Source organism: Chenopodium album, chromosome 19 (assembly GCF_948465745.1).
Source record: "Chenopodium album chromosome 19, dcCheAlbu1.1, whole genome shotgun sequence".
Lineage (NCBI taxonomy): Eukaryota > Viridiplantae > Streptophyta > Magnoliopsida > Caryophyllales > Amaranthaceae > Chenopodium > Chenopodium album.
This window is the reverse complement of record NC_137852.1, coordinates 34487411-34511827: the sequence shown is the minus strand read 5'-3', so window position 1 is coordinate 34511827 and position 24417 is coordinate 34487411. Positions and strand designations below refer to the sequence as shown.

General features: G+C 34.1%; 1 protein-coding gene across 1 annotated transcript; it reads left to right on the top strand.

Annotated features, from left to right (window-relative positions):
* The first annotated feature begins 632 nt into the window (after window positions 1–632).
* On the top strand, window positions 633–20351 carry LOC145595230 (dihydrolipoyllysine-residue acetyltransferase component 1 of pyruvate dehydrogenase complex, mitochondrial-like). The gene is made up of 24 exons (XM_081651609.1): window positions 633–822; window positions 1064–1188; window positions 2640–2690; window positions 3477–3531; window positions 3638–3671; window positions 5860–5909; window positions 6036–6080; window positions 6729–6802; window positions 9106–9175; window positions 11889–12077; window positions 12219–12263; window positions 12343–12416; window positions 15778–15847; window positions 16063–16437; window positions 16942–17002; window positions 17132–17176; window positions 17260–17343; window positions 17504–17580; window positions 17714–17776; window positions 18712–18782; window positions 18884–18944; window positions 19090–19150; window positions 19236–19316; window positions 19780–20351. Exons 2-24 carry the CDS (start codon window positions 1097–1099, stop codon window positions 19836–19838), a joined length of 1887 nt encoding a protein of 628 aa, XP_081507735.1. The 5' UTR covers window positions 633–822; window positions 1064–1096; the 3' UTR covers window positions 19839–20351.
* The last annotated feature ends 4066 nt before the right edge of the window (window positions 20352–24417 follow it).

The following is a 24417-nucleotide window of genomic DNA, read 5'->3' as shown; positions in this document are numbered from 1 at the left end:
AATGATTTTGGTAGAAATGCTTAAGTTCATAGGATAAAATTAGTAGTTTAATTAGGGTGTTTGGAGAAAAAATTAAGGGTAATGTTGTAAAATCACACAAAAAAACTTACCATAAAAGGAAATAAATAAGTTTGTTGCAAGTAATGTGTAACATCCATTTATAGTATTTGTTGCGAGTAAAAAGTAACGGAGGGAGTATATGATTTGAAATCGAAAAATTATAAGATGACGTCATTATGATGAAGAGGGGGTGCATGTAGTGCTAAATACATAGGGGTGTAGGCAAAAATTTATATAGACCTAAACTGAGCTGAGATGAAATGAAATGAATATTTTTATAAGAAAAAGAAATTAGGAGCTTCACTGAATTGAATTTATTAGAGCTGAACTGAAAATAATCTTATGAGAATAGACCCTTAAACTCAAAACCAATAAGTACAAACTACAACCCGGTGCAGCGCTCGAGCTACACACTAGTTTACTTTTTTAAAACAATGCACATTTGCGAACGATGCAAATTAAAAACATTAAAAAAACGAAGGGAGTATTTCCTACGCACTTGAAATATTCTTTTACTACGTACGCTATTTTAATTAATCAAATAAAACTTTCATTAATTGAGTAGGTAGTATTACTGTAGAACACAGCACAAATTACATTTTCTTTTTTTTTTAAAAAAACACAATCGCAAGTCAAAGAGTTCGTCTTTCATTCTTCCTCTTTCCCTTGAGGATTTGAGGATCAATCACCATTTTTCAGAAAAAAAAAAGGATTTCGCACATATTCAAAGTACTCCAGAAATTGAATTCAGTCATTTGTTAGGTGAATAATTTTAATCTTCTTCTTTTTTTCATCGCTCAACTTTATTGAATTCAGATGAATTTTAATTTTAAGATCTTTGCTTAATTTATTTTATTTCTGGATTTTTCTTCAATTAAACTGTGCTTTTTTTTTTTAGTTTCTGTAATTCGCATTTACATTGTAATAGTAATTGCATATTGATTCTGTGATTATGTTTCTATAATTTCTGCTGATTTTCTTGATTGCATTTTTCATCTCTTAGAATTGGGATTAATTGAATTGGTTGACTAATTCGATGGCGCTCTCAAGGCTTCGACAACCATTGTTGTCACGCGTTCCATTGCTCAAAGTTCGGCTTTTCTCGTCTTCCATACCATCCATATCAAGGTATACTGTCAATTATTCTTGATTCACATTTTAACAAGTTTATTGTAATGCAATCTAGTATTTATTTGATACATAAGCCCTACATAATTCTGAAGTTGAATTTCACCTTTTTGAATTTTTACTCTAAAATGGTGCACATATATGCATTATTATAATGCTTTTATTTTTGTAAAATAACAATAATAAAGCTTCTTTCATGAGAATATGTGTAGCTCTAATAAGGTTCAGGGTATATTGTAAATTTGCTTTTGAATTGAGTGAAAAGTGATTCGAGCGTGAGACTTCAGTTGCTTTAATAAATTTTAGTAGATATGAACACCTAATTGTAGAAATGTATCGAGCAATGCAAGAGAAAAGAAGAGATGTATTTATTTATAGCCGTGATTGCTGTTGCGGCTGAAAGTAGAAAGTAGGGTGTTTTTAGGCTGTCAAAACTACTCCATAAGCATAGTCAATTGGTGTGTGGGGTTGAATTATGGGGAAGAAGAGAGAGAGAGAGAGAGAGAGAGAGAGAGAGAGAGAGGCAATTGATATGTTAGGGGAAGATGGCTAAATAGTGGTAGGTGGTGTGACTAGGGTCTTGGGCTAGGGATTGGAATTGATAAGTGCAAAGGGAGGGAATAGTTTGGAAAAAATAAATTGAGGGGCCGTTTGGTTTACACAAAGTAAATGGAATGGAATGAACAAAGCGAAACAACATGTGAATCCCTGTGCATTTGCAACTCCAAGGACATGTGAATCATCTGGAATTTTTAAGCTGTTGTTTGGGCACCCCTATGCTTTGGCGGTGTCACCAGTGCTTATTGTTGTTTTGGCCTGGTTGATTATCTTACATTCGGAGTGTCAGCCTATATTAGCTTTGGTGCTAAGTTGACTGGTTTTAATTTCAGTTAGTTTAGCTGTGAGTTTGTTGGATTTAGTTTTTAATCAATAGCTATTTATGATTTCTTCAGGTTGAGTAGGACTTAGCTTTCACGTGTGCTTAGCCTAAAACAGGGATGTGAGCTTAATTTCGTGAGACAATTTTATGTGAATGTAAGAATTATTTAGTGAAATCATCATCTTCTTAGCTATTTTGATATTTGGTGCCCAATGCTTTTCTACTTGAGAAAAAATTGCTAAGACATGGATTTGAAACTCATTAGTGCTGCTGCGAAATAAATGATACTCTGGGATAAGGATAATTGGGGTAAAGAACATAGCTGACTTACGATGGCCCTGGCTTTCAAATTGGCTCCTTAATTAGGATTTCATTGTATTTATAAAGTACACTTTCTGGTCTCTTTCCGTGTTCATTTATTATTTCTCCTTTTTTTTCTTTTATTTATTTATTTATTTTTTAAAAGAAATAAAACTTGTTTCACCTCATAAAGATAACTCCAAGAAACTTTTGGTGTTAATTTTTTAAAAGGCTCTCCTTTTATAATTCCCTTTTGATTTTGGCTACACAGATACTATGTTCCTCGAGCTTTATCCACGGATGGAAATGGGGGTTTGCTGAGGTTTGTTTTTGTTCACTTTGTCACTGGCTTACTGCTTGAATTATCTTCTGTTGAGACTTCTAATGTCTATTTATCTTATTGTCTCATGTTGTCTTCTTTTGACATTATATTTAACAGGGCTTTGTGCATCTTGTCTATAATTGTAGTGCAGTTGTTTGCATTACTATTTTCTGGTTTAGTGCTAAATGATTTAAATTTATCATATGAAAAGCCTGTTTCAAAAAAAAAAAAAAAATCATATGAAAAGCCTCAATTCAATGCTCAACTAACCCATTAACCAGCCTATAGGTCATTTACTATCTGCCTTACCATTCTTGGAGTTTCTGAAGTTTGTATATAATTTTGGTTCATACACTGATGATTGTTTTTCTAATGTTCTTAAAACTCGATTTTGACATGCTGAATCTTTAGTTGAAAAATGCAATAAATATAGGCCCATGCTAGGCTTTCCCTAGTGATATTGATTGACATGTCTTGAACTGTGAGAAGATTTTCCTTGTATATTCTCTTTCTACTATGAAATGTTATCTGAAACCCACGACTTGTTAATCCTGTAAGAGTCAAATATGTACTTAGTGTACAAACAATGATTGATTTGATTGTGTTCTAGTGATTTTTCACTTAGTGCCTGATGTCCTACTAGAAAGATAGAGTGGCTCTTTGTGTCTGTTCAATATTCTGAAATAGTTTCTAGCTTCTCGGGATGCTTTATTATTTCTCTCGATACTTTTTTATTTCTAGTTTAATGATTAGGTTGTGCAAATAATTTAATTCCATGATGTTCAGGTGTACGTCAGTATCTATGGTCACTGGTTTTTTAGGAGACTTGTCTAAGATCAAGGTTAGTTTTTTAAGAATAAATTTGAAGATTGCTTGTGTTCAACATTATTAAATTCCCAACCTTTTAGCTTGGGGAATGATTTGATTTTTTTTTTTTCTTGTCATAGTTTCAGTTTGGGGCTCGGTACATGTCATCAGCAGGTATCTTCAGCTTCCTTGTTTTCTCTGTTTGGATTATTTAGGAATTGACCTATTTACTGTTGTGTGTGTATGGATTTTTAATTGTAATATAATATGAGGTTTAAGTAAATGATTCACATTTTGATATGATTATTATCAATGTAATCTATAATTCTATATATGACAATCAATTTGCTGAACTTATTTTAGTTGAACGAGCTTAATTTTGTTGATAGAAATTTTGTTATCTATCTTCCATTCTCCTCCACACACTACCATGAGAATTCACCCTCCACAATCCACCACCCAAATGCATACAAACTCACTATTGTTGTATCTACTTCTCTTGTTGACATCTCAACTACCTCTTGTTCTAAGTTCTAACAAGAGAGATTATTAGGATTCTTTTTAAGGACAATAAATGACAAGGAAAATGGTTTAACCACAACAGAATAAAAAAATAGTGAGAAAAAAAAATACTACCCAGGGAGAATGTTTATTTGGTGCTAGTGGATCGTGGGTGATATTGATGTACACCTCCCACTCCAGAGAAAGGACTATGCGAGATATTGATGTACACCTCCCACTATTTCTCTGGATTCACCTCCCATTCCCGATTAAAGTCCCAAAATCAGGTGCTCTGAAATGCCTGGCGCTTCAGAGGGTTTGGAGTGGGCTCTCTAGGAAAGGGAGTAGGCGCTCCATGCTTTCTGCCAAAGTCCCAAATTTGCCCTGCAGCTTGAAGCGGGTGCAATGTGAAGTCAGAGCACGCACTTGGCACTCCAAGTCTTCTGCCTACACCTTTTTCACGAGCCATTCTTTAATTTTTAAGTTGATGACCCTTGCTCTAACTACCAAGCCTTGAACCTCCAATTCATCTTCAGTGCTTTACTCTAGTTTGAGGATGGTCAATCCTGAGAGTTGGCCATTCAAAAAGCTCTCCATGCCCTAGAGTCATGATACGTGGGCCACGTGGTATCTCTTTAATTTCCACCTCCACTAGGTTCAATGAACTCGCATTATATATGTGAGTCACAATTGAATTCCAATTCAAAATATTGGCTATGGAATTGAGACTAATATGATTAGTGTGCAATATGGTATGTTTCTTTTTCTAATACAACAAAAAAGGACTGCACAACCAATTGAAGTTACATGGGATAGAGCTCATTATGAATGGTCACACCATTTGGGGAATACGTAGGTGTGATAACATTTTTGAATATACATTAATTATGTTTTGACATTGGCTAATATTCTTTGCCTGAATTTGCCACTTTATTGATTGACCTCCTACTTAAGACTCTCACAAATAGCTTGGCCTTACGCTTATTATCATTGTATTATTGACTTGATGAATATTCTATTTGTGATAGACTGCTCTATTATAGCACTGAATACTCTCAAAAGGGGTAATCTCTCCAAGCAATGTTGTTCACTACCATGCTGACCAATATTTTTCCCACAGATTCTCTTCTTTCTTGTAAAAAACTTGTGGGTTCATGGTTGCTGCTTCGTTTTATTTATTTTTGTCACTTAAAAATATAATTATTAATACAGTTGATGTATATACATGTGAAATAGGAATATTTTGGGAGCATGAGCACCACCTAAGTGCATTATGTCTCTAAATATTAATTAAACATGAACTTAAAAGAATACGGAGTAAAAACAAAAATAAAAAAAATACTCCATAACATATAAGAGAAACTAGAGTTTGAATCTCAATAAAATTCTTGAGGTTACTTATCTACGTATGCTTATTATCACTTTCAATACTTATTTTAAAAATTTATTAAATCAATGTACTCTTTAGAATAGCTTAAATTTTATGATAACATTTATAATAAATTTGAAGAAATTTCAAAATTAGCTTATTTTATTCGTCTTACATCTTAGTTTATTTGAAATGATAAAAATAAATTTGCAAAATGATGTTTGGACGGTTTGACCCAACTCATTCATCGCAAGAGCTTAAATTTAGTACCTTTATAATCCACCAAATGACTATTAGTGAGCATGTTCTGTGCACACATTGCACCATTCAAAGTGTATGTGATAAACTATATGCTAAACGTTGTGATGTTTTGAGCATTACATCATCACAATGTTGATCACTAGGGAAATCAGAATAACAAATGAAGCCATTCTTAATTCTGTGCCATTATTATTGCTTCTAATGTTGCCACTGCATTTACTTGTATTGCAGATATACCTTCACATATAGTCCTCGAAATGCCTGCTTTGTCCCCAACTATGGTATGTATTTGTCTTAATCATTTTAGGCAAAATTGTGCATATTCACTAGTTTTTCCTTTCTTTTTTCCTTTTTTTGTTTTTTTTTTTCGTTTAGAGGAATTATTATCAAGTAGTGGTTTGTTGCAGAATCAAGGAAACATTACAAAATGGAAGAAAAAAGAAGGAGATAAGGTAAGTACCAAGTAAGTTCTTGTTTTTTCAGGGGTGGGGGGGGGATCTGCAATTTTATACACCATGGAATGGGAATTATAGTGTGGATCTTGGATATGGATGAACATATGGCTCAAAAATTCTGATCATATAGTTCAAAAATTACAAACTTATCTGTCCATGATTGCTATATTCAGAAATGTATCTTCACCGCCGAAGTAAATAAGAACTATATGTTTGTAATGTTTGAACTATGTACCCTAATATAGTGAAAAATGAACTATATATATTTGTAATATTTGAACTTTATATTCACTCTTGAGTTACATGTTCCTTTACGCTTTGTTTGGATAGCAAATAAGGAAGGAAAGGAAGGGAAGGGAAGGGAAAGAGGCACAGAAGTGAAAAGAAAGGGAGGGGGGAGGTGATCTCCATTTTCCCTCCAAATCTCTCCAGTTTTGGAGGGATTATGCTTATAAAAGAGAGATGGAAAAATGATCCCTCCCTCTCCTTCCCCTTCTTTTCCCCAATCCTTTACCCAAAAAAGCAAGTTTGTCCCCCTCCCTTTCTCTTTCCTTCTTTTTTTTATTCAATTTCCTTCTATCCAAACAAATTGTTAATGTTAATGTTTCACGGTTTAATTCACTTTCTATTAATTTCATCTCTCAGATTGCTGTGGGTGATGTTCTATGTGAGATAGAGACTGATAAAGCTACCGTGGAGTTTGAAAGCCTTGAAGAAGGGTAAATTATATCTTAGTAACTTCTATTGAGCAAATTTTATCACCAATTATAAATTTGTGACTAATGACATCTTGTTTCATTTTATGAGTTTTACTCTCTTAATGGATCATTAAGCATGGGTCTAACTATGGGCCTATATAGGTAGTATCTCTTGCATATCGGGGCTTTGTAGTTTCAATAACCAATATTTTCATGGGTGTGGCTAATGCCAGGTGCAAACTTATTTTAGAACTTATCTTGTTCTTATTGTAGTATTAGTTAACTTGTTCTATTTTTTTCAAACAAATTTACCTTAACAACCACTACACTTTAGCTATTCCAAAATCCATTGTTAACGTGTGGTAGGCTTTGGAGTTAGACTCTAAGCAGTCCCTCATTCATATTGGTTGAATATTATTACAACGGTAATTTTATAGCGATAGAGCACTTAGAGGATCTCAACTTTGGTGTTATCTCCTTGCAATCACTTATTCATATTGTTTGGAAATTACTTCAACCATAATTTTAATGGAGATTGAGCACTTTGAAGATTTGAACTTTGACTTCTTTGCTTAGAAGGATAAAATCTAGGGTTTTCTATGTTTGATACATATTGTGGTTAATTGAAGAGGATCAAACCTTTTGGATAGCATCTTGGATTAAGATTTAAGCACAAAGCAATATGGACCTAAGAACTAGCTCCATTCATATATCTAGCGCAAAGTTTGGAGTATATTATTTATACAAGATTGAAAGCCATTGAGACGATCTAAATATATAAAAAGACCCACAGATTATTCCTTACCCATGGATGAATGGGTTTGTTTGCTGAAATGTGAAAATGGTTGAGTGCCCCTTGACTCTTCTTGATTTTGTAGATGAACTACTTGATAATAACTCAAGGGAATAGGTTTTTTTGTTCATGGCCCTTCTTTTGTAAATCTGTGTCACCTCCTCGGGGTTTTTATTTTATGTATCCTTTTTTTTTTTTTTTTTTTTTTTTTTTTTTTTTTTTTATCAAATTTGACCCTCATGAAGATCCCAAGGCCGAGATCAATTGTTATGTTCCTTTTGTTTGAAAGTAGGATGGATGGATCCTAAAGATTCAATTATTTTTGTTTCAAGCTGCTTGACCTTTCTTCATTAATCATGTGTGATACATTGGATCCACAGATGGGATCCAAACAACTTTTGTATTATTCAAAAGGTTTTTTTTTTTTTTTTTTTCAATTGATTACACTGCAATTACTAGGGAGGGAATAATCAAATAATGTAAGCATTGTTCTGGGTAATCATGTGCTTTCGTCATGTAGGTAAACATGGTCATGCTTATAATATCAATTTTACTACAATTAGTTCTCTTTAGTTGATGTTGATTGTAATTTTCATGCTCGTGTTCATCTGCATTTCCACTGGTTTGTAGAAGTGAAAATTTTGATTTATATGAGTAAAGTTTTCACTATGCCTATACAGTTTCACCTGAATACTCTGTGGAAAATTTCAAGCTCATCAAACCCTACACACTTCTTCGTTATTAATTTGATTTCAATCTTTCCCCAGTGCCTTTATCATCCAAACTACTACTTTTGAACTCATGAATAGCTAAAAACCTATATAAGAGTGCGTTGTGGTTTAGAGCTGGAATATCTTAATGAGAAGGCCCCTTAATTTATAGATATTTACCCTTAGCTTGGAGAATGATGCTTACTTGGCTCCTTGCAAAACCTATATTTTGAAAGACATTTGTCATAAACTCATAGAACAATTTCTAGTTAGATCTAATCATCTTGGTGAAGCACCATGATAACAAAACTTAGAGTACAAAATCAACTTTTACCTCTTCAAAACTAAGCATTTTCTTTTCCAATAAGTCAAATTTCTAAAGCAATAACATCATGATTATTGTTGTGCTTTTGCATTAGATAAGGATGGCCAATAAGGCAACAAGTAATTAATAGAAGCACCTTTCTGTACTAAACACACTATAAGAAGTAGAACCAATCTCATTGCATACTAATAATGAAATTTAAGTTATGTTTTTGACACTTTAGTCTTGCTTTGTGGTTACAGAAATATATCTGTGATATGAACTATCATGGCCATCTTATTACTTTAAAGATAACTTGCTGATGCATTTGCACATAGTTTGTACTCAAAGTATTGGATCTAGGCCTTTTGTGCCCTTAAATATGGCTATTTGTTGTTGCTGTAAACGATGTATTGTGCAGTTGTTTCATTACAATTTGAGGCATTTTCATTGTATTTGTTTCTAGACTCGTATTGTAAACTTTTGTGATTGATGTCTAAGCTGAAACCTTTTGTAGGTATCTAGCAAAGATTCTGGTACCTGAAGGTTCAAATGATATACCTGTAGGACAAGCAATTGCAATAACGGTAAACTAATATTATTTACGAATTTCTTGTTCTGTTGAAGCTAATAGAGATGGTTTTGACATTGCATTATGTACTTAAGATATCCTGAATTCATCTGCAATTGATTAACTGATAACACTTGAGAGCATGCTGCTTAATTCTTCAATTATTTTTCATGATATAATGACTTTTACAAAGGCTAAATTGTTAATAAGAGTTTTCTTACGTGTCAAACACAATATTATGGACTTTCAATCATTCAATCAATCAATCAAAGCCTTAATCCCATAAGCGGGGTCGGCTAACGTGAACCAAATTTGATTATTCCGTGTAGTCATCGACATAAATCTTCCTCCTCCATCTCTTACGGTCCAATGCTTCATCCTTACGCAAATCTATATACCTCATATCCTTCCTAACTCCTTCCAACCAAGTCATTTTCGGTCTCCCTCTCCCTTGTTTAAGCCCTCCATGGTCCCACTCTTTCACTCTTCGAACTGGTGCACCCTCGGGTCTCCGTCTTACATGCCCAAACCAACGTTGGCGATTGTCTCTTAGTTTATCTGCAATGCCTGCCACACCTACTTTCTTACGAAGGCCAAATTGTGAATAAGAGTTTTCTTACGTATCAAGCACAATATTATGGAATGTGTATATGTATAATTAAGTGTAATAATCGATTTAATGATGTACTTGATATGATTTTAGTAAACAAGTATGTGATGTAAACTAAATTGACTTGGTGTCCATGTTTCCTTACCCACATATTTCCACTAATATTTAGTGAAGACCTTCTTTGGGCCTTTTTAAAACTAAGCCCATTTTTTCAGCAATTGTTTTTTAAGCCCATATTCCATGATCCAAGGATCACAAGTCAGAATAACCCCCTTTTGGTGCCACATCCACTTCATTCCTTCTGCTCAATTGATCTAGATGTTCAGTTTAAACTCATCATCCTGACTAAGTTTTTTAATCCCCCGTGCTCTCAACTGCTCCCAGTCAGTAGCTCCCAATATCATCTCACACTAGCTGCTTCACATGACTACATGAGACATTAAGAGAACTCATCACGGAGGAGCTTCGGCTGTGGAGGCTGGGCACCAATGATGGTAGTGACCATCATTGCCAAGGCTGGATATGCATTGATTTTAAACCACCTTGAGGACAAGGTGGAACTTTAGGGGGCCAGTATTGTAATGAACTGACTTAAGGGAGGGTATTATGGGTAGTTTAGTATGTTAGTAATTATCAAATGTAATATGGGCAATATGGGAAGTCTAGTATTATTAGGTTAGTAGTTGTTAGCCTTAGTATAAATAGGGAAAGGAGAGAAAGAAGAGGTAGGCAGAATTTTGGAGTAGTTTCTTAGGAGAGTTGTGACCTAAAGTCACTATTGGAGCATTGTAGGCTAAACCTACTACTACCGTTTGTAAAACCATTAGTTTGTTTAATCAAATTTCTGAGTTTTCCTCTTCGTTATACTGTTATTACATTGAGTGATATCATCAAGTATCTGAGCCATGCCCTTGAAGTTTCATGACACCACAAATTAAAAGTTTCAACAATTATAATTTCTCAATAAATTAGAAGTTTAGACAATCTTGGGCCATTTTTGCTTTGGCATGATAAACTAATGTCATATAATATCCAATATTTCACCTTTATTTTCCAGCTCTCCCACCTTACGTAAACTTGAATGCCTTGAACAACTTGTAGGTCATGGGGCCTTCTTAGGTTATCATAAACTGTGTTGTGTGATTTTAAGTATTCAGAGACATATGCATTCATTTTTGTATAGTAGGGTACTAGGTTTTTTCATTACTTGTGAGAAAACCTATTAGGTGTTTAAAGAGATTATTGAGTATGTCTCTCTAATGTTCTCTAACACCTGCCAATTAGATATAAGATTATAGCTGCAAAAAGAAGCCAGGAAATGGGGCTTTTGGAGATGTGTCGTTATGGGGTTATTGTTAGTAATTCAGTTGAAAGGAATACATGCATTGTGGTGCTGTTCTTGGGGATATATCCTGCATTAGGTTCTTTTCTTTGGGGTTATTTGGTCTGCCCTTATCCTGGCTAGCATACAACAGACATAAAAATAAACAGCAGGGCGAGCAACTACCCAGAATTATTCTTGTTGAGGTAGGGCTTGGAGGTATCTTGAAACCTCTTGATGTACATCTTTTTTTCTTTCATTGGACAGATGTACGCAGCTTTGCCTGTGTAGTTAAAGGCTTATTGATTCAATAAGTCCATTTTCCCGTTGAAAAACATTTGTCTATCTGTAACAAAGCATTATGTAAATGTTGCTACCAAGTTTATAAATTATGTTAAGACATCAAATTGGATTACAGTAAGTGTTATAGTAATTGTATTTTTGTGTGATCAAGGTCATGTCAATTACAGGATGAATGATCATGAATTATTCATAAAAAAGTTTACGCGACTCAATAATTCCCAGTACTTGTATTATCGTCAATCGAATGCAATTTTTGTTCAAGCTAGAGATCGCTTAGATTCCATTGGTAATGCGATTTGTAATAATCATATCATACATCAATCAGTAATCTATAAAAGAGAGATTCAACTTCTCGAAGAATAACAGTAGTAGGGATCACAAAATATTGAAAGAGTTGTGAGACACGTCTATAACACCTGAAGGTTGAACTTACATATTCTGCATGCATATTTGATCATCGTAACATTTATAAAAGGCACATTCTACTCTTTGAAGGTCGAGGACCCTGATGATATAACAAAAGTTCCTGCTATTAGTGGTGGGTCAGAAGTTAAAGAGGCAAATGCAGCTCCACAAGATGTTGCATCTCAAGATAAAGAGTTGGAAACCAGTGCTGTTAAGATTGACACCTCAGAGCTCCCTGTTCACGCTGTGCTTGATATGCCAGCACTATCGCCAACAATGGTAAGAATTTATGATACAGATTAGGGCTACTACCTTCATGTCTGTCTTTTTTTAAATAAATTTTATTCAGTGCTAGCTTTCTTGCCGATCTTGTATCTATTTCTGACTTTTGGTTTGGTATTTGTTATATTTCTGTGTTAGAACCAAGGAAACATTGCAAAATGGATTAAGAAAGAAGGGGACAAGGTTAGTTTTTGTAGACCATAGTTTTTAGCCAATTCTACTATTGACTTATCTCTCTTAATTAGTTGAAATGAATATGCAGATAGAAGTCGGTGATATTCTATGTGAAATAGAAACAGACAAAGCTACTCTTGAGTATGAAAGTCTTGAAGAGGGGTAATTATTTAATTTTAACTCTGAAAATAGCTATCCACTTTGTGCACCCATACTTTGGCTAATATGTTATGTTCCAGTGGTTATATTAATCTATTAATAGTAATTATGTCATGTTAATGACATTGCACTATGTGATTTAGTCAATGGTATTGGATAAAATGTTGTTGATAGAACATGGCTTGTATACCAAAATGATACTGGAAGCTTGATATTAGAATTTATTTGTATTAGATGCATGCGAGACAGGAAACATTTTAGGTTTTATTTACTAGACATATGGCTAAAGCATTGTGTTTCTATGTATACTTGATGTTCGAATTGCAAAAGAAAAATGTTTCACCACCATTATTGTAAAGCAATGCCCCCAAATTGAGGATAAAGAACTGGGGTTATTGTGTAAAGGCATCAACAAAGAACTTGATGGTGCTCTCTGATTTACTTTGAAAGAAAGGGGAACTTCTCAATGAAATACTTAGATTTCATATAACATAGAACACCGTGTACAAATTACTAAGCAAACTAGAAATGGCTATTTATAGCTTACAGTTTCAGCTACATTATCCCTAGGCATCTTCCTTTCCTTTTTCTTTTGAAATGTGTATATACATTACCCTCTTGCTAAGGAATTAATCTCGTGAATCAACACCTAGGCTACGGGATTGAAAAATTACAAAATTTCTAGACTCATGTGTTTATGTGGAAATGTATGAAGTACAAAATACTTCCTCTGTTTATTTTAATTACAATGTTCCAACTTTTACAGTTATTAAACAACATGTTTGTTTATCTATAATGATTTATACTTGAGTAAAGAACTAGAGATAGTCATGTAGGATCTTGAACAATTCATTATTGTACAATACTTCTATAGCTCTATTAGGTACTTGTTAGTAATTAAGGTTATCAATGGTCGAAGTAATACAATGGCAAGCGTGAATATAGAACATTGCAATTAGAAAACAAATGGTGGAAGGACTAAAATATTGCAGGCAACCAACTCAATGCAAAGGACAAAAAAATCAACCTTTACAACGATCAATATTGGATCTTCCATGAAGTTTATGTTTTATCCAGTGACTAATTTAACTCTTTTCATGTATACAGTGTGGAGCTAGTTTGTGTTTGTTGTGAGTTTTCATCTTTCAATCGATTTGAGAGCAATAAAATTTTGTTATCAGAAGTAGTAGCGTCTAGTTTATTTGTTGTCAGTACAAGTTTAAGACGATGAGAAAATTTATGCTCATTATGCAACTTGTATCTTAAATTTTCGTTCCTTGCTTTTGAACTTGCATGCTATTGAATCTTTAATGTCTAATGTGTATCATTGTAATGTATTGTGTGCTACTTTATACTTAAAATTTTCAAAGGAATTTTTTTGTAACATCTAGAAAAACCTTAATTGTCTTTTACCATCCAAACAGATAAAAGTGTATTTGACCTCAAAAAATAAAGTTTGATTTTGCCACAACTTAATGGATTCCACCCCTGAATCCGTTAGTGGGGCTCATCCCCATCTGTTTCCTCTTTCATCTTCACGATTCTCTCACTCTCCTCAACCTTCACCTCCATTCGTACATTTACTTTAACCTCTAAATTTTACTCCATTTTAATATAAAACATCTTGTTTTTCAATGTCTCTCTCTTAGTTTTGATCTGTCATGCTTCATTTCACAAGAGAAATATATGGTTGTGGTTAGACCCATATCCCTCGTAATTCCCTTATCCTCCATATTCCTTTTGATTCTCCATTTCGCCATCATTTATTCAATTCTCCTCTTCACATTCCTTTCCCTCTTTAACTCTTCAACAAATCTAACCTATTATTCTTCAATACCTTGTCAAAACTTAACATTATTAAAACCAAATACCAGCACAATTTATGCCTTTCCTTTTTTTTTTTTAAAAAAAAAAATTTATTATTATTTGTCTAATAATCAAGAGAGAAAGAAGATTTTTATCGAGGTTTTTCAAATCTGGGATTTTATTTATTTATTTATTTATATTTTGCTTAAATTAAAATAGAGGTATTCAAATCGAGATAAAATGAGGTTTGTTTAAGAAGTAGGTAAGGGGCAATAGCTCATTGACAATTGAATGAGTGTATAAATATGCTTGATTGGATCAAATTGCTTAACATCAAGAAATCCCCAATTTTCTATTGAACATGAACCCTAATTTTATTTTTGAAAATTTGGTGGTTAATAAATTAATAAAAAGCATGCTTGTTGTTTGAATTCTTCAGCAAAATAACGTCCTCAATCAATTTTAGTGTGCTAACTTGCATGTTTGCTTATTTATTGTTAAATAAATAAAGAAAAAAAAAGTTCTCCATGGTTTGAAATTGCATTGTTATTGCTGGAAAAAGCGAACAAAGAATAGGAGCGAAATTGATTTTAATATATGAATTGAGGTGAAAGAGGTAAAAATATATACATATATGTGTGTGTGTGTGTGTGTGTGTGAAAATGAAGCTGGAATAAGAGTAAAACATTAAATGGTGGGCCCACTAACGGATTCATGGACAAAATATGTTAAGAGACAATTTGGTTTTTATTTTTCCTTTGTGTGTGTGTGTGTGTGTGAGTGTTAGAGGGGGGGGGGGGGGGGAGAGGAGTCCAAAAATCCTTTTTTTAAAGGAATTTTTTTTGAATTGCTTTTTGCAAGCCCGCTGGGAATTAGCTCCATATCATTTCATATTTCCCCTCTATACAAGAGCCTCAATGCCTTTCTATGCATCTGTTTTTGGGCTTGTAAATGTCATGTAAGAAAGGATTACTTCTTTTCGAGCAGCCAAAAGGATCTTTCTAGAAGCTGGTCTTTCTTTTAACATTTTAGCACAAACCTTTACCCCAATTTTACATGACATCTTTACTGAGAATCCCAAGCCTTAATACGCATTTGCTACAAGCCATGAACTCAAGAGGCTGTTTGTTGCTGAGAATTATTTCCTGTGTTAAATTGGATTCACATTTATGGTCTCTGCAACACGCCAATACTTGAAATACTCTATTTGTACCTTGTTTCAGCTTGCCCCTTTTATCACCATGGTATAAACTTGCACCCGTGTTATTATTGTTTTCTGAGACCGTTTATCTAAAGGAAGGCCTGTTTGGATGTTGTGTAACCGACCAATTATTGTTCCTTCTTATCTGTCACCGTATTAAATGTCCTGTTGAAGCAAAGTTATGATCAATCTGGGATCTTGTGACTAACTGGAGCCCTTAACTTAAACAAATAGCCTAATGCCAGACTTAATATGTGCTATTCACTTGCTTTTTTATTTATAATTTCCTGAAGGGTGCTGAAATACAAGTTGCAGTACATTTTTGTGACTTATGTGGTTGTTCCTGAACTGATGCAGGTATCTTGCAGTAATTTTGGCACCTGATGGTTCAAAAGATGTCCTTGTGGGTCAACCAATTGCAGTAACTGTATGTTATTCAAGTGCTCTCTCTCTCTCTCTCTCTCTCTCTCTCTCTCTCTCTCTCTCTCTCTCTCTCTCTCGTGGGGGTGGGTGGGAAGTGGAGCTATGGGTTTGGATTCAAAGTTCTTTTTACTAGCCCCACCTTGATTGTTACCTTTGCTCTTGTCTTATATATACTTTGCTTAGTATTATTTATCAACTTGGGACTTTTTCCATTGCTAGGTGGAGGCCTCAGAGGATATTGAAACCGTAAAGGCATCATACAGCTCTCGCCCTGTAGCAAAAGAAGAGAAGTCAGTAGCTCTACCACAGAAAAATGACCTTAAAGAGCAGAAAAGCATCATTAGCAGAATTAGTCCGTCTGCAAAGCTGCTAATTTCAGAGTTTGGTCTTGATGTGTCATTGCTTAATCCATCAGGGCCTCGTGGTACTTTGTTAAAGGGAGATGTTTTGGCTGCAATGAAGTCAGGGAAGGGGTCATCAACTACTGTTACACCAAAGGAGCAATCCCCATCACCGTCAATTCTGCAAAGTAAACCTGCTAGTGATCCAGAGTCTGCTTTGTATGAAGATTTTTCAAATAGCCAAATTCGGAAGGTGGTTACCTTATCCAATTTATGGACAACTGTCTAAATTTAATGTTTTCATATGGAGAAAGTTTAAATTTGCCATCATATTCTCTTGAAAGCCTTAGATTATGCTACTTCTGGCCTCAGCAAGGGTATACTTAATGGTTGAACTACTAGGTTTGTGGAGTGTACAGCCAGATATGTCGTATATGAGATTGTTGATTTGTTGGCACTTTATTTTTCTATTTTCTATACCATGTAAATATGTGTACTATTTATTTGATATTTGCTCTGCAATGTGTATGCATATCTGATGCATTTCATGTCTATATCAATATTACATGTTATGGTTCAGATTTTAGTATCTACTACTTTGATAGAGGAGGAAAAGTTCATCATCTTAATGTCCAAGTCATATCATTTTGTTATCAATATTTATGTCATGCTTGTTTCCAAATTTTACTCTCTTTGCAGTAGGAGACTTTTCATAGATTCTGAGTACTTCTGCCTTCTTGGTATATATCATTTACAGGTTATTGCAAAACGTTTGTTGGAATCAAAACAAAGTACACCACATCTTTACCTATCTACAGGTTTGAATATTTCAAATTTTCTCTCTTATTATCATGCCCCTACTCTTTCTTTTCTTTTTTTTTTTTTTTTTCCCTCGACCTTTTTTTTATTTATTTTTTTGATGTGATGAATTATTATTGTCTTGGCAGATGTTATACTAGATCCTCTGATGTCATTCAGGAAGGAACTTATAGGTATTGGGCCTCCTTCTGTGGTACTTTTGTTGCATCATTACATTTAATTTTGTAGCTTACTAACGCCTTTTTTGTGTATTCAGAAAAGCATAATGTCAAGGTATCAGTAAATGACATTGTCATCAAAGCTGTTGCTATTGCTTTGCGCAATGTGCCAGATGCGAATGGTAAGTAATTTTGAGAGTTATTGTATTACTGATCAGTATATATAACCATTTTTCTAATGCAGTATTGAACTTGTTTTGATTTGGTATAGAAAAACTGGTTGAAGTTGTCAATGCTGTACATTTGGTGGTTTTTTGTGATTCTGATGTAGTCTTCTTGTAGGCTTTTGGGATGCTGAGAAGGGTGAAACTATCATCAATGATTCTGTTGATATATCAATTGCAGTGGCTACTGAGAAGGTCTCTTTTGTTGGTTCAATTTTTTTCTTTAAAGCTCTATGCACAATCTTTCCTAAACATGGTTTTTTTTTTTTTTTTTTTTTTTTTTTTTTTTTTTTTTTTTTTTTTTTTTTTTTTTTTTTGTTTTTTGCAGGGACTGATGACTCCTATTATAAGGAATGCTGACCAGAAGACCATATCTGCGATATCGTCAGAGGTAAGGTATCAGCAAAGGCTGATGCTCTTTGTTTAACTTGTTAATTTATTAATATTAGATTACATGTACTGAAAAACAGAAATCCAAATATCTGATATCCTTGTTATGTCAATGGGTAAATATTTAGTTATGGGATGACTAACCCAAATGGCTACAATAGAAAATCAAATATGCATAAATTGTCAAGGGGTATATTTGAATTATCGATGACTAAGCCAAATGGTAAATATAAAAGAGCCAGACCCAGTTGATAACGGATATCAACAAACTTTTGTTAATATCACCACTTTTCTCTCTCCTCCCCTCATATGACCCATTTTTCTTTCTCTCTCCTCCATTACCATGGAAACTACTTCCTTCTCTCTCCTCCAATCCCATGCCCAAGGTCGGATCTACAGCAGTCGGCCGGCCAAAAAAACGACACCCTAGTAGCAATTTATGAAAATTGGGGCCATACAAACCCTTTAGGGAAAGGGATTTGCTCGTACTGTGGTGTTGCGGCGGTCGAATCTTGGTGCGGCGGCCGTGTGGTGGTCGGCTGGAGTCGATTGGTGGTCGGCAGGGGTCGAATTCGTGAAGGTAAAGGTGGTGATGTGGGTGGTAGTAGAGGTTGCACGTGGTGATAGAGGGGAGAGAAAGAAGGTGTGGTTGCTAAAATTACAATATTAGCCTTGGTGTGATAGCTAAATTTACAAAATAATCCTTGATATTAACAAGTTTTGTTGATATCTGATATCAACTTGTATTTGCTCAATATAAAAGGTAGTCCAAAATAAATTTGGGCTGACTAACCCAAATGGTATCTACAAACCTTTTACTACAAAAGGAAATCCAATGTGCATAATATGCATATACTTTTTGTTATTAGTTTTTGAATAAATATGATCTATTACCAAACTAATACGTGAATTTCCTGAAACAAATGCTGATGGTAGGTTAAAGAATTGGCTGAAAAGGCTAGGGCCGGAAAGTTGAAGCCCAATGAGTTTCAAGGTGGAACATTCAGGTTTGTGTTTCACACATGTTTTTAGTCTCTTAATTCAACATACTTAAAGTTGAATTTTCAGAGCTGAAATCACTCCAACTTTTCTTGTAATGCTATTGCAGCATCTCAAATCTAGGAATGTTCCCAGTGGACAACTTCTGCGCAATTATTAACCCTCCGCAGGTAAGTGGAAAACAGTTTGAATAAAAATTGATCTAGTAACCTATGCTTTTACTGTTGAATGATTACATGAGGCACATAAATTGTCACTGTTTCTTACTAGTAGATAACTTTGGTTTAACTTTTTTTTTTCCTCTCGTTTTTGTAGGCTGGGATTCTTGCAGTTGGGCGAGGGAACAAGGTTGTTGAACCTGTGGTTGGAAGTAATGGTGTGTTATCCTTTTATGTTTTTAATCACTTTTGATCAATTGTTTCTTCTGCTGCGAATGTCATCATAATTTTACTCATATTCAGGAATCGAAGAACCTGCTGTTGTTACAAAAATGAACTTGACACTATCTGCTGATCATCGTGTTTTTGATGGAAAAGTTGGAGGTGAGTGAATTCACAATTTCCAGTCTCATATGCTTATTTTTTATCCTTTATATTCTTGGTATATGGGACCATGTATGTGCTATAATGTTTCATTTGGTGAATGTATAAAAAATAAAAATAGTGAAAGGTTTTAGCTATGATTGTGATTGTATAGTGCACTTAGAAATTCTTTTGGCATCACTATGATTTTCTGTTTTTTGGTTTTTTGTTTTTCAAAATCATTTAATATGTCATACAATGAAAAAAAATTAGTCAAACTTTTTAAAATAATAATAATTTTGAAATCTGACAAAAAAAAAAAAGTGGAAACACCTCTTTCTTGTTTCCTGTTTTTGGTTTTTTTATTAAAAAAAAAAAAAAAAACAGAAAACTGAAAATAAAAATAAAAATTGATGCCAAACAAGCCCTCTTGTATATGTTGTGCTTCACTAATTTTTTCACCTTTTGCTTGTATTCCTTTCAGGGGAATTCCTCACAGCTTTACAATCGAACTTTGGTGATATGAGAAGGTTGCTTTTGTAATAAGAGATACCCTCTAATACCAAATTCTCCGAAATACAAATAACACATACGATGTGATTATTGTTAATTTCATCAACGAGATCTAATTGACAGGAAGGTCCAACTCACAATTTTGGTTTGATTTTTTTTTTTTTTTTAGCATGGAAATCCTTCATTGAGGTTGTATTAAATTTATCAGGGAATAATGTGCACAAGAGCTTGGAATATTTTGTTTCGATACATCATTAATTCAATAAATTAGCATCTTTTTCAAAGGCGAAATATGTAATTGTGTAATCTTTTCATGTGCATAGTTGAATGCACCATATTCTTGAGGGTTGTAGTCCTTTGGCTTGTATCTATTGTTGCATTCCACTTTGAAGTCTACTGGTCACTCGTCTACTCTTGGCAATTTAATTTTGCTTGTTTTATGCTTGGAATGAAAAATTTATGAAAGGCTCTCATAAGTAGATAACCTTCGCCCTTAAAAAAAAAAAAAAAAAAAAAAAAAAAAAAAAAAAGAAAAAAAGATAACCTTTGCCAAAACATTGCTTGAAAATAAATATGATTTGCTAAAAGCCTTAAACTTCTAATGTTATTATTTTTGGGAGTAATACCAAACTTCAAAGTAGATATTTTGACTAGAATTTCCCTGATTAGGGTTAGATATAATAATTAGATAAAGCTAGTGATTACTAATAAATGTTTTGTTTTTTTTATGGGTTTTTCTACATGGTACCCTTAAGTTTTTGAGTTTTCTACTTTGTATCCTCCTAAATTCAAATTTCTACAAGGTGACCTTGAGTTATTAGTTTAATTTACATTATACCCTTGAGTTTTTGGATTTTTCTATATGGTACCTTTGAGTAGTAAAATAAATGACTCTAAATTAATTTGACTCAAACCCACACCATCTAAACGACTTATTTAGCACCATCAAAGACACAACTAGCATGTTTATTGCAAAAAAAAAAAAAAAAAAAAAAAAAAAAGGACTAACAACTTAAGTCCCTTTAAAACAAGCTCTTTTAGTTAAAGTAGGAGCAAAGAAAAGTTCTTATCTTCCATCTCAAATAATCATACAAAAGTTCCACTAAATAGGGAATAATGAAGATTGGTGATTCCTCCATCTAATTTAAATATAAAAGTGGTAAATAGATCATTTGGATGCTGTCGGTTTGAGTCAAATTAAGTTAGAGTCATCAAATTAAGTTAAAGTCATTTAATTTACAACTCAAGGGTACCATATAGAAAAAACCCAAAAACTCAAGGTCACCTTGTAAAACTTAAGATTTAAAAGGGTACAATGTAAAAAACCTAAAAACTCAGGGGTACTATGTAGAAAAACCATGTTTCATTTAGAAAAACCTAATAATTAAGTTAAAGTCATTTAATAGAAGATTTTTTTTCTTCTTCTTCCATGTTTCATTTGACCTTATTTTATCTATCCTATTTTGTTATCATGGCAGACAAAATGATATGCATTGGAGAGTGATAAAAATTATTGAAAATTTTGCGTTCCAAAGATTTAAATATTTTGTTAGAATATATAGATTTACTTTTATTTTGTAACAGGGTTTATAGATTTACTTTGTATATACACATAAAATATATTTATGTGTTTCACATTCTTATATGTTTTCATTACCCACTATGTTTGGTTGACATAAAAAAAAACATGGGAATTGAAACTTCCTAGGAATTACAAGTCATATGTGTTGTTTGGTTGACAATAGTTTGGTGAAATGGAGGAAGTGGAACTTCTTAGGAATTTACACTTCCCACAAAATGTAGAAATTTACTTACCTAATCCCTCTTAGATAAGTGGAAATTGCTTCCGGACAGAAACTGAATATGGATAAATCCGAAGTTTTCTTTAGCCGAAACATTGAGCCATAACGGAAAAACACGCTTCAGATGAAGTTATCTTTTAAGGCTGTCGAAGGACATGGACATGAAAAATACCTCGGGTTGCCAACTTACATTGGTGGTTCGAAGAAAAGGGTGTTCCAAATAATTCAGGATAGAATCTGGAAGAAGTTGAAAGGCTGGAAAGAGAAATTCTTGTCACAAGCCGGAAGGGAAGTCCTCATAAAATCTATTGCTCAAGCCATCCCCAGTCCCCACATATGCTATGCAATGTTTTGTCATCCCGGTTAGCATTCTTGATGAGATTGACAAACTGTGTCGGAATTTTTTTTGGGGTCAAAAAAATAATGAAAGGAAGATGAATTGGGTGGCATGGGAGAAAATGTATGTTCCAAAAAAGTTCGGAGGCCTTGGGTTTCGAAATATGAGAAATTTTAACAAAGCCCTCCTCGCTAAACAAGCTTGGAGAATTCTGACGAATGAAGATTCCTTGATGTCAAGAGTCCTCAAAGGTAAATATTTTCCGAAAACATCGTTTAGGAAGCAAAAATTGGTCAAAATGTGAGTTATACATGGCGTTCAATTTTGGGAGCTAGAGAAGTTCTTGAGAAGGGGCTTAGGAAAATTGTTGGTGATGGCTATGCAACTCGTATTTGGGAAGACCCCTGGATTCCTGGAATGCCTGGCTTTAAAGCTGTATCTCATAGGGGGGAGGATGCAAGTGAAATGCAGTATGTAAGAGAGCTCTGGTCTGACAGAAAATGGAATATGCAACTCCTTAATGATATGTTTTCTCAGTAGGAAGTTAAGGAAATTTGCAATGTGATGATTTCGTTGTTTGACAGGAAGGATGCTTGGACTTGGCATTTTTCGAAAGATGGAAGGTTCGAAGTTAAAAGTGCCTATAATATGTTGACTTTGGAAAGAGCTCGTGAACAAGCCTCTTGTTCCTCGGCTGCTCCTATCTTTGATTGGAACCTCATATGGAATGCTAATGTCCCTCCGAAAGTGAAGAACTTTGCTTGGAGAGCTGTCAGGGAAGGTGTAGCTACTCGTAGAATTTGGCAAACAGAGAAATGAATGTTGATACGATTTGTGCAATGTGTGGAGAGGAGAATGAGAGTGTACTTCACATGATTGTATCCTGTAGGGAGGCTAATCTGATCTGGAGGTCATCGCCGCTTCGTTTGGAGGTGAATTACTTTGATGGCAGAAACTTTAGTGAGTGGTGTAGCATTGTGCGAGAGAAACACAAGGATCCTCATTGGCGGGATTTTTTCTAGTGTACTGCTTGGGGAATGTGGCTTCGAAGAAACGCGTGGGCTTTTGAGAAAAAAATTATACCTGATGTGGAGGTTATTTCGAAGGTTGTGGGTTTAGTGGCCGAATTTGGAAAAGCAAATGAAGCTAGTAATGTAGGGGTGGAGGGTTCGAAGTTTTCTGCTGTTTGGAGTGCTCCTACTACTGGCTTGATCAAAATTAATTCAGACGCTGCCATGCTTCCTAAAAATCTGGTGGGTTTAGGTGCTGTGATGAGAGATTTCGAAGGTGATGTGGTGGCTGCAACATGCGAGGTGGTGAAGGGGACGGGTGAGGTTGATGTGGCAGAGGCTCCGGCGATGCGCCATGCTCTGAATATAGCTATCGAGGCGAGTTTCCGGAGATTATGTTTAGAAACTGATTGTCCGAAGCTCTATAATTCCCTTGTGAAAGGTAAAGCTTGCCCAAATGGCTTTGGCTCAATTGTTGGGGGATATATTGCAACTCTCCCTAGTATGTGACTCTTGCTCTTTCTCCTTCGTCAAACGAGAGGGCAATAAAGTGGCTTATAGCCTTGCAAAACTGAGCATCAACTATGAAGGTCTTAGAGTTTGGTTAGAGGATTTGCCTAGTGTCTTGTATGAACTGGTTTTGGCTGATTTGAGGCCTTCTGTTTCTTAATAATATTGGCTGTCTGCTTCTCGTCAAAAAAAAAAAGTAGAAATTTCCATTTACTCTCTCTCTCTCTCTTTCTCTCTTCCACACACACACACACACATAAATGACAATTTACCTCCCTCATTGTTAACCAAACAACTTTTGAAAATTCCCATGTGAACCAAACGATATCTAAAAGGTTTTTCAAAATCAAATGAGACTTTTTGTGTAACAAAGAATATTAACAAATAAATGATTGCATCTTGTTACTCTAAAACATAAAAGAGTAAACTAAAAATTTATATTTTAAAAAACATTTTCCTAAAAATATTGTTACAATTGTTCTATTCAAAATATTACAAAATGAACATGAAAAGCTTATTAACATTATTTTTCAAATTTACTTGATTGTACATATGTTAAAGAATACGTTTGCAAAGTAGGAAGAAATATAAATGGAGTAGTAGACTTAACATAGATAATGTGAAAAGATACATGGTTGCTAAAAACAACGAACCTTCATACACATTACCCTCGAAATCCAAATCTATCCTCCATCTCATTATTTTGGTTCTTCTTCGTTTCACCTATAATTCATAAATTTTCAAATTAAACTCATTCAATACCTAAATTCAATTTGGGGAATTGTGCCATCATTCTTCAGACATTAATTTTCGCTTAATTTTCTTAACTATTTTTTTTTTTAATTTTTAAATTTATTATTATTTTTTTTATTGTAAAGGTAATCTTCAGACTCTCTCTTATTTTTATTGCTCCACTTTTCAATTTGCTGGACCAAATTTTTATTCTATTG

Bases quoted from the DNA above. Each gene is read 5' to 3' on its own strand.
- LOC145595230 (XM_081651609.1), top strand. From the start codon at position 1,097: ATGGCGCTCTCAAGGCTTCGACAACCATTGTTGTCACGCGTTCCATTG. The intron at 9,176-11,888 runs GTAAACTAATAT...TACTCTTTGAAG, and splicing joins GACAAGCAATTGCAATAACG to GTCGAGGACCCTGATGATAT. The intron at 19,317-19,779 runs GTGAGTGAATTC...TATTCCTTTCAG, and splicing joins TTTTGATGGAAAAGTTGGAG to GGGAATTCCTCACAGCTTTA.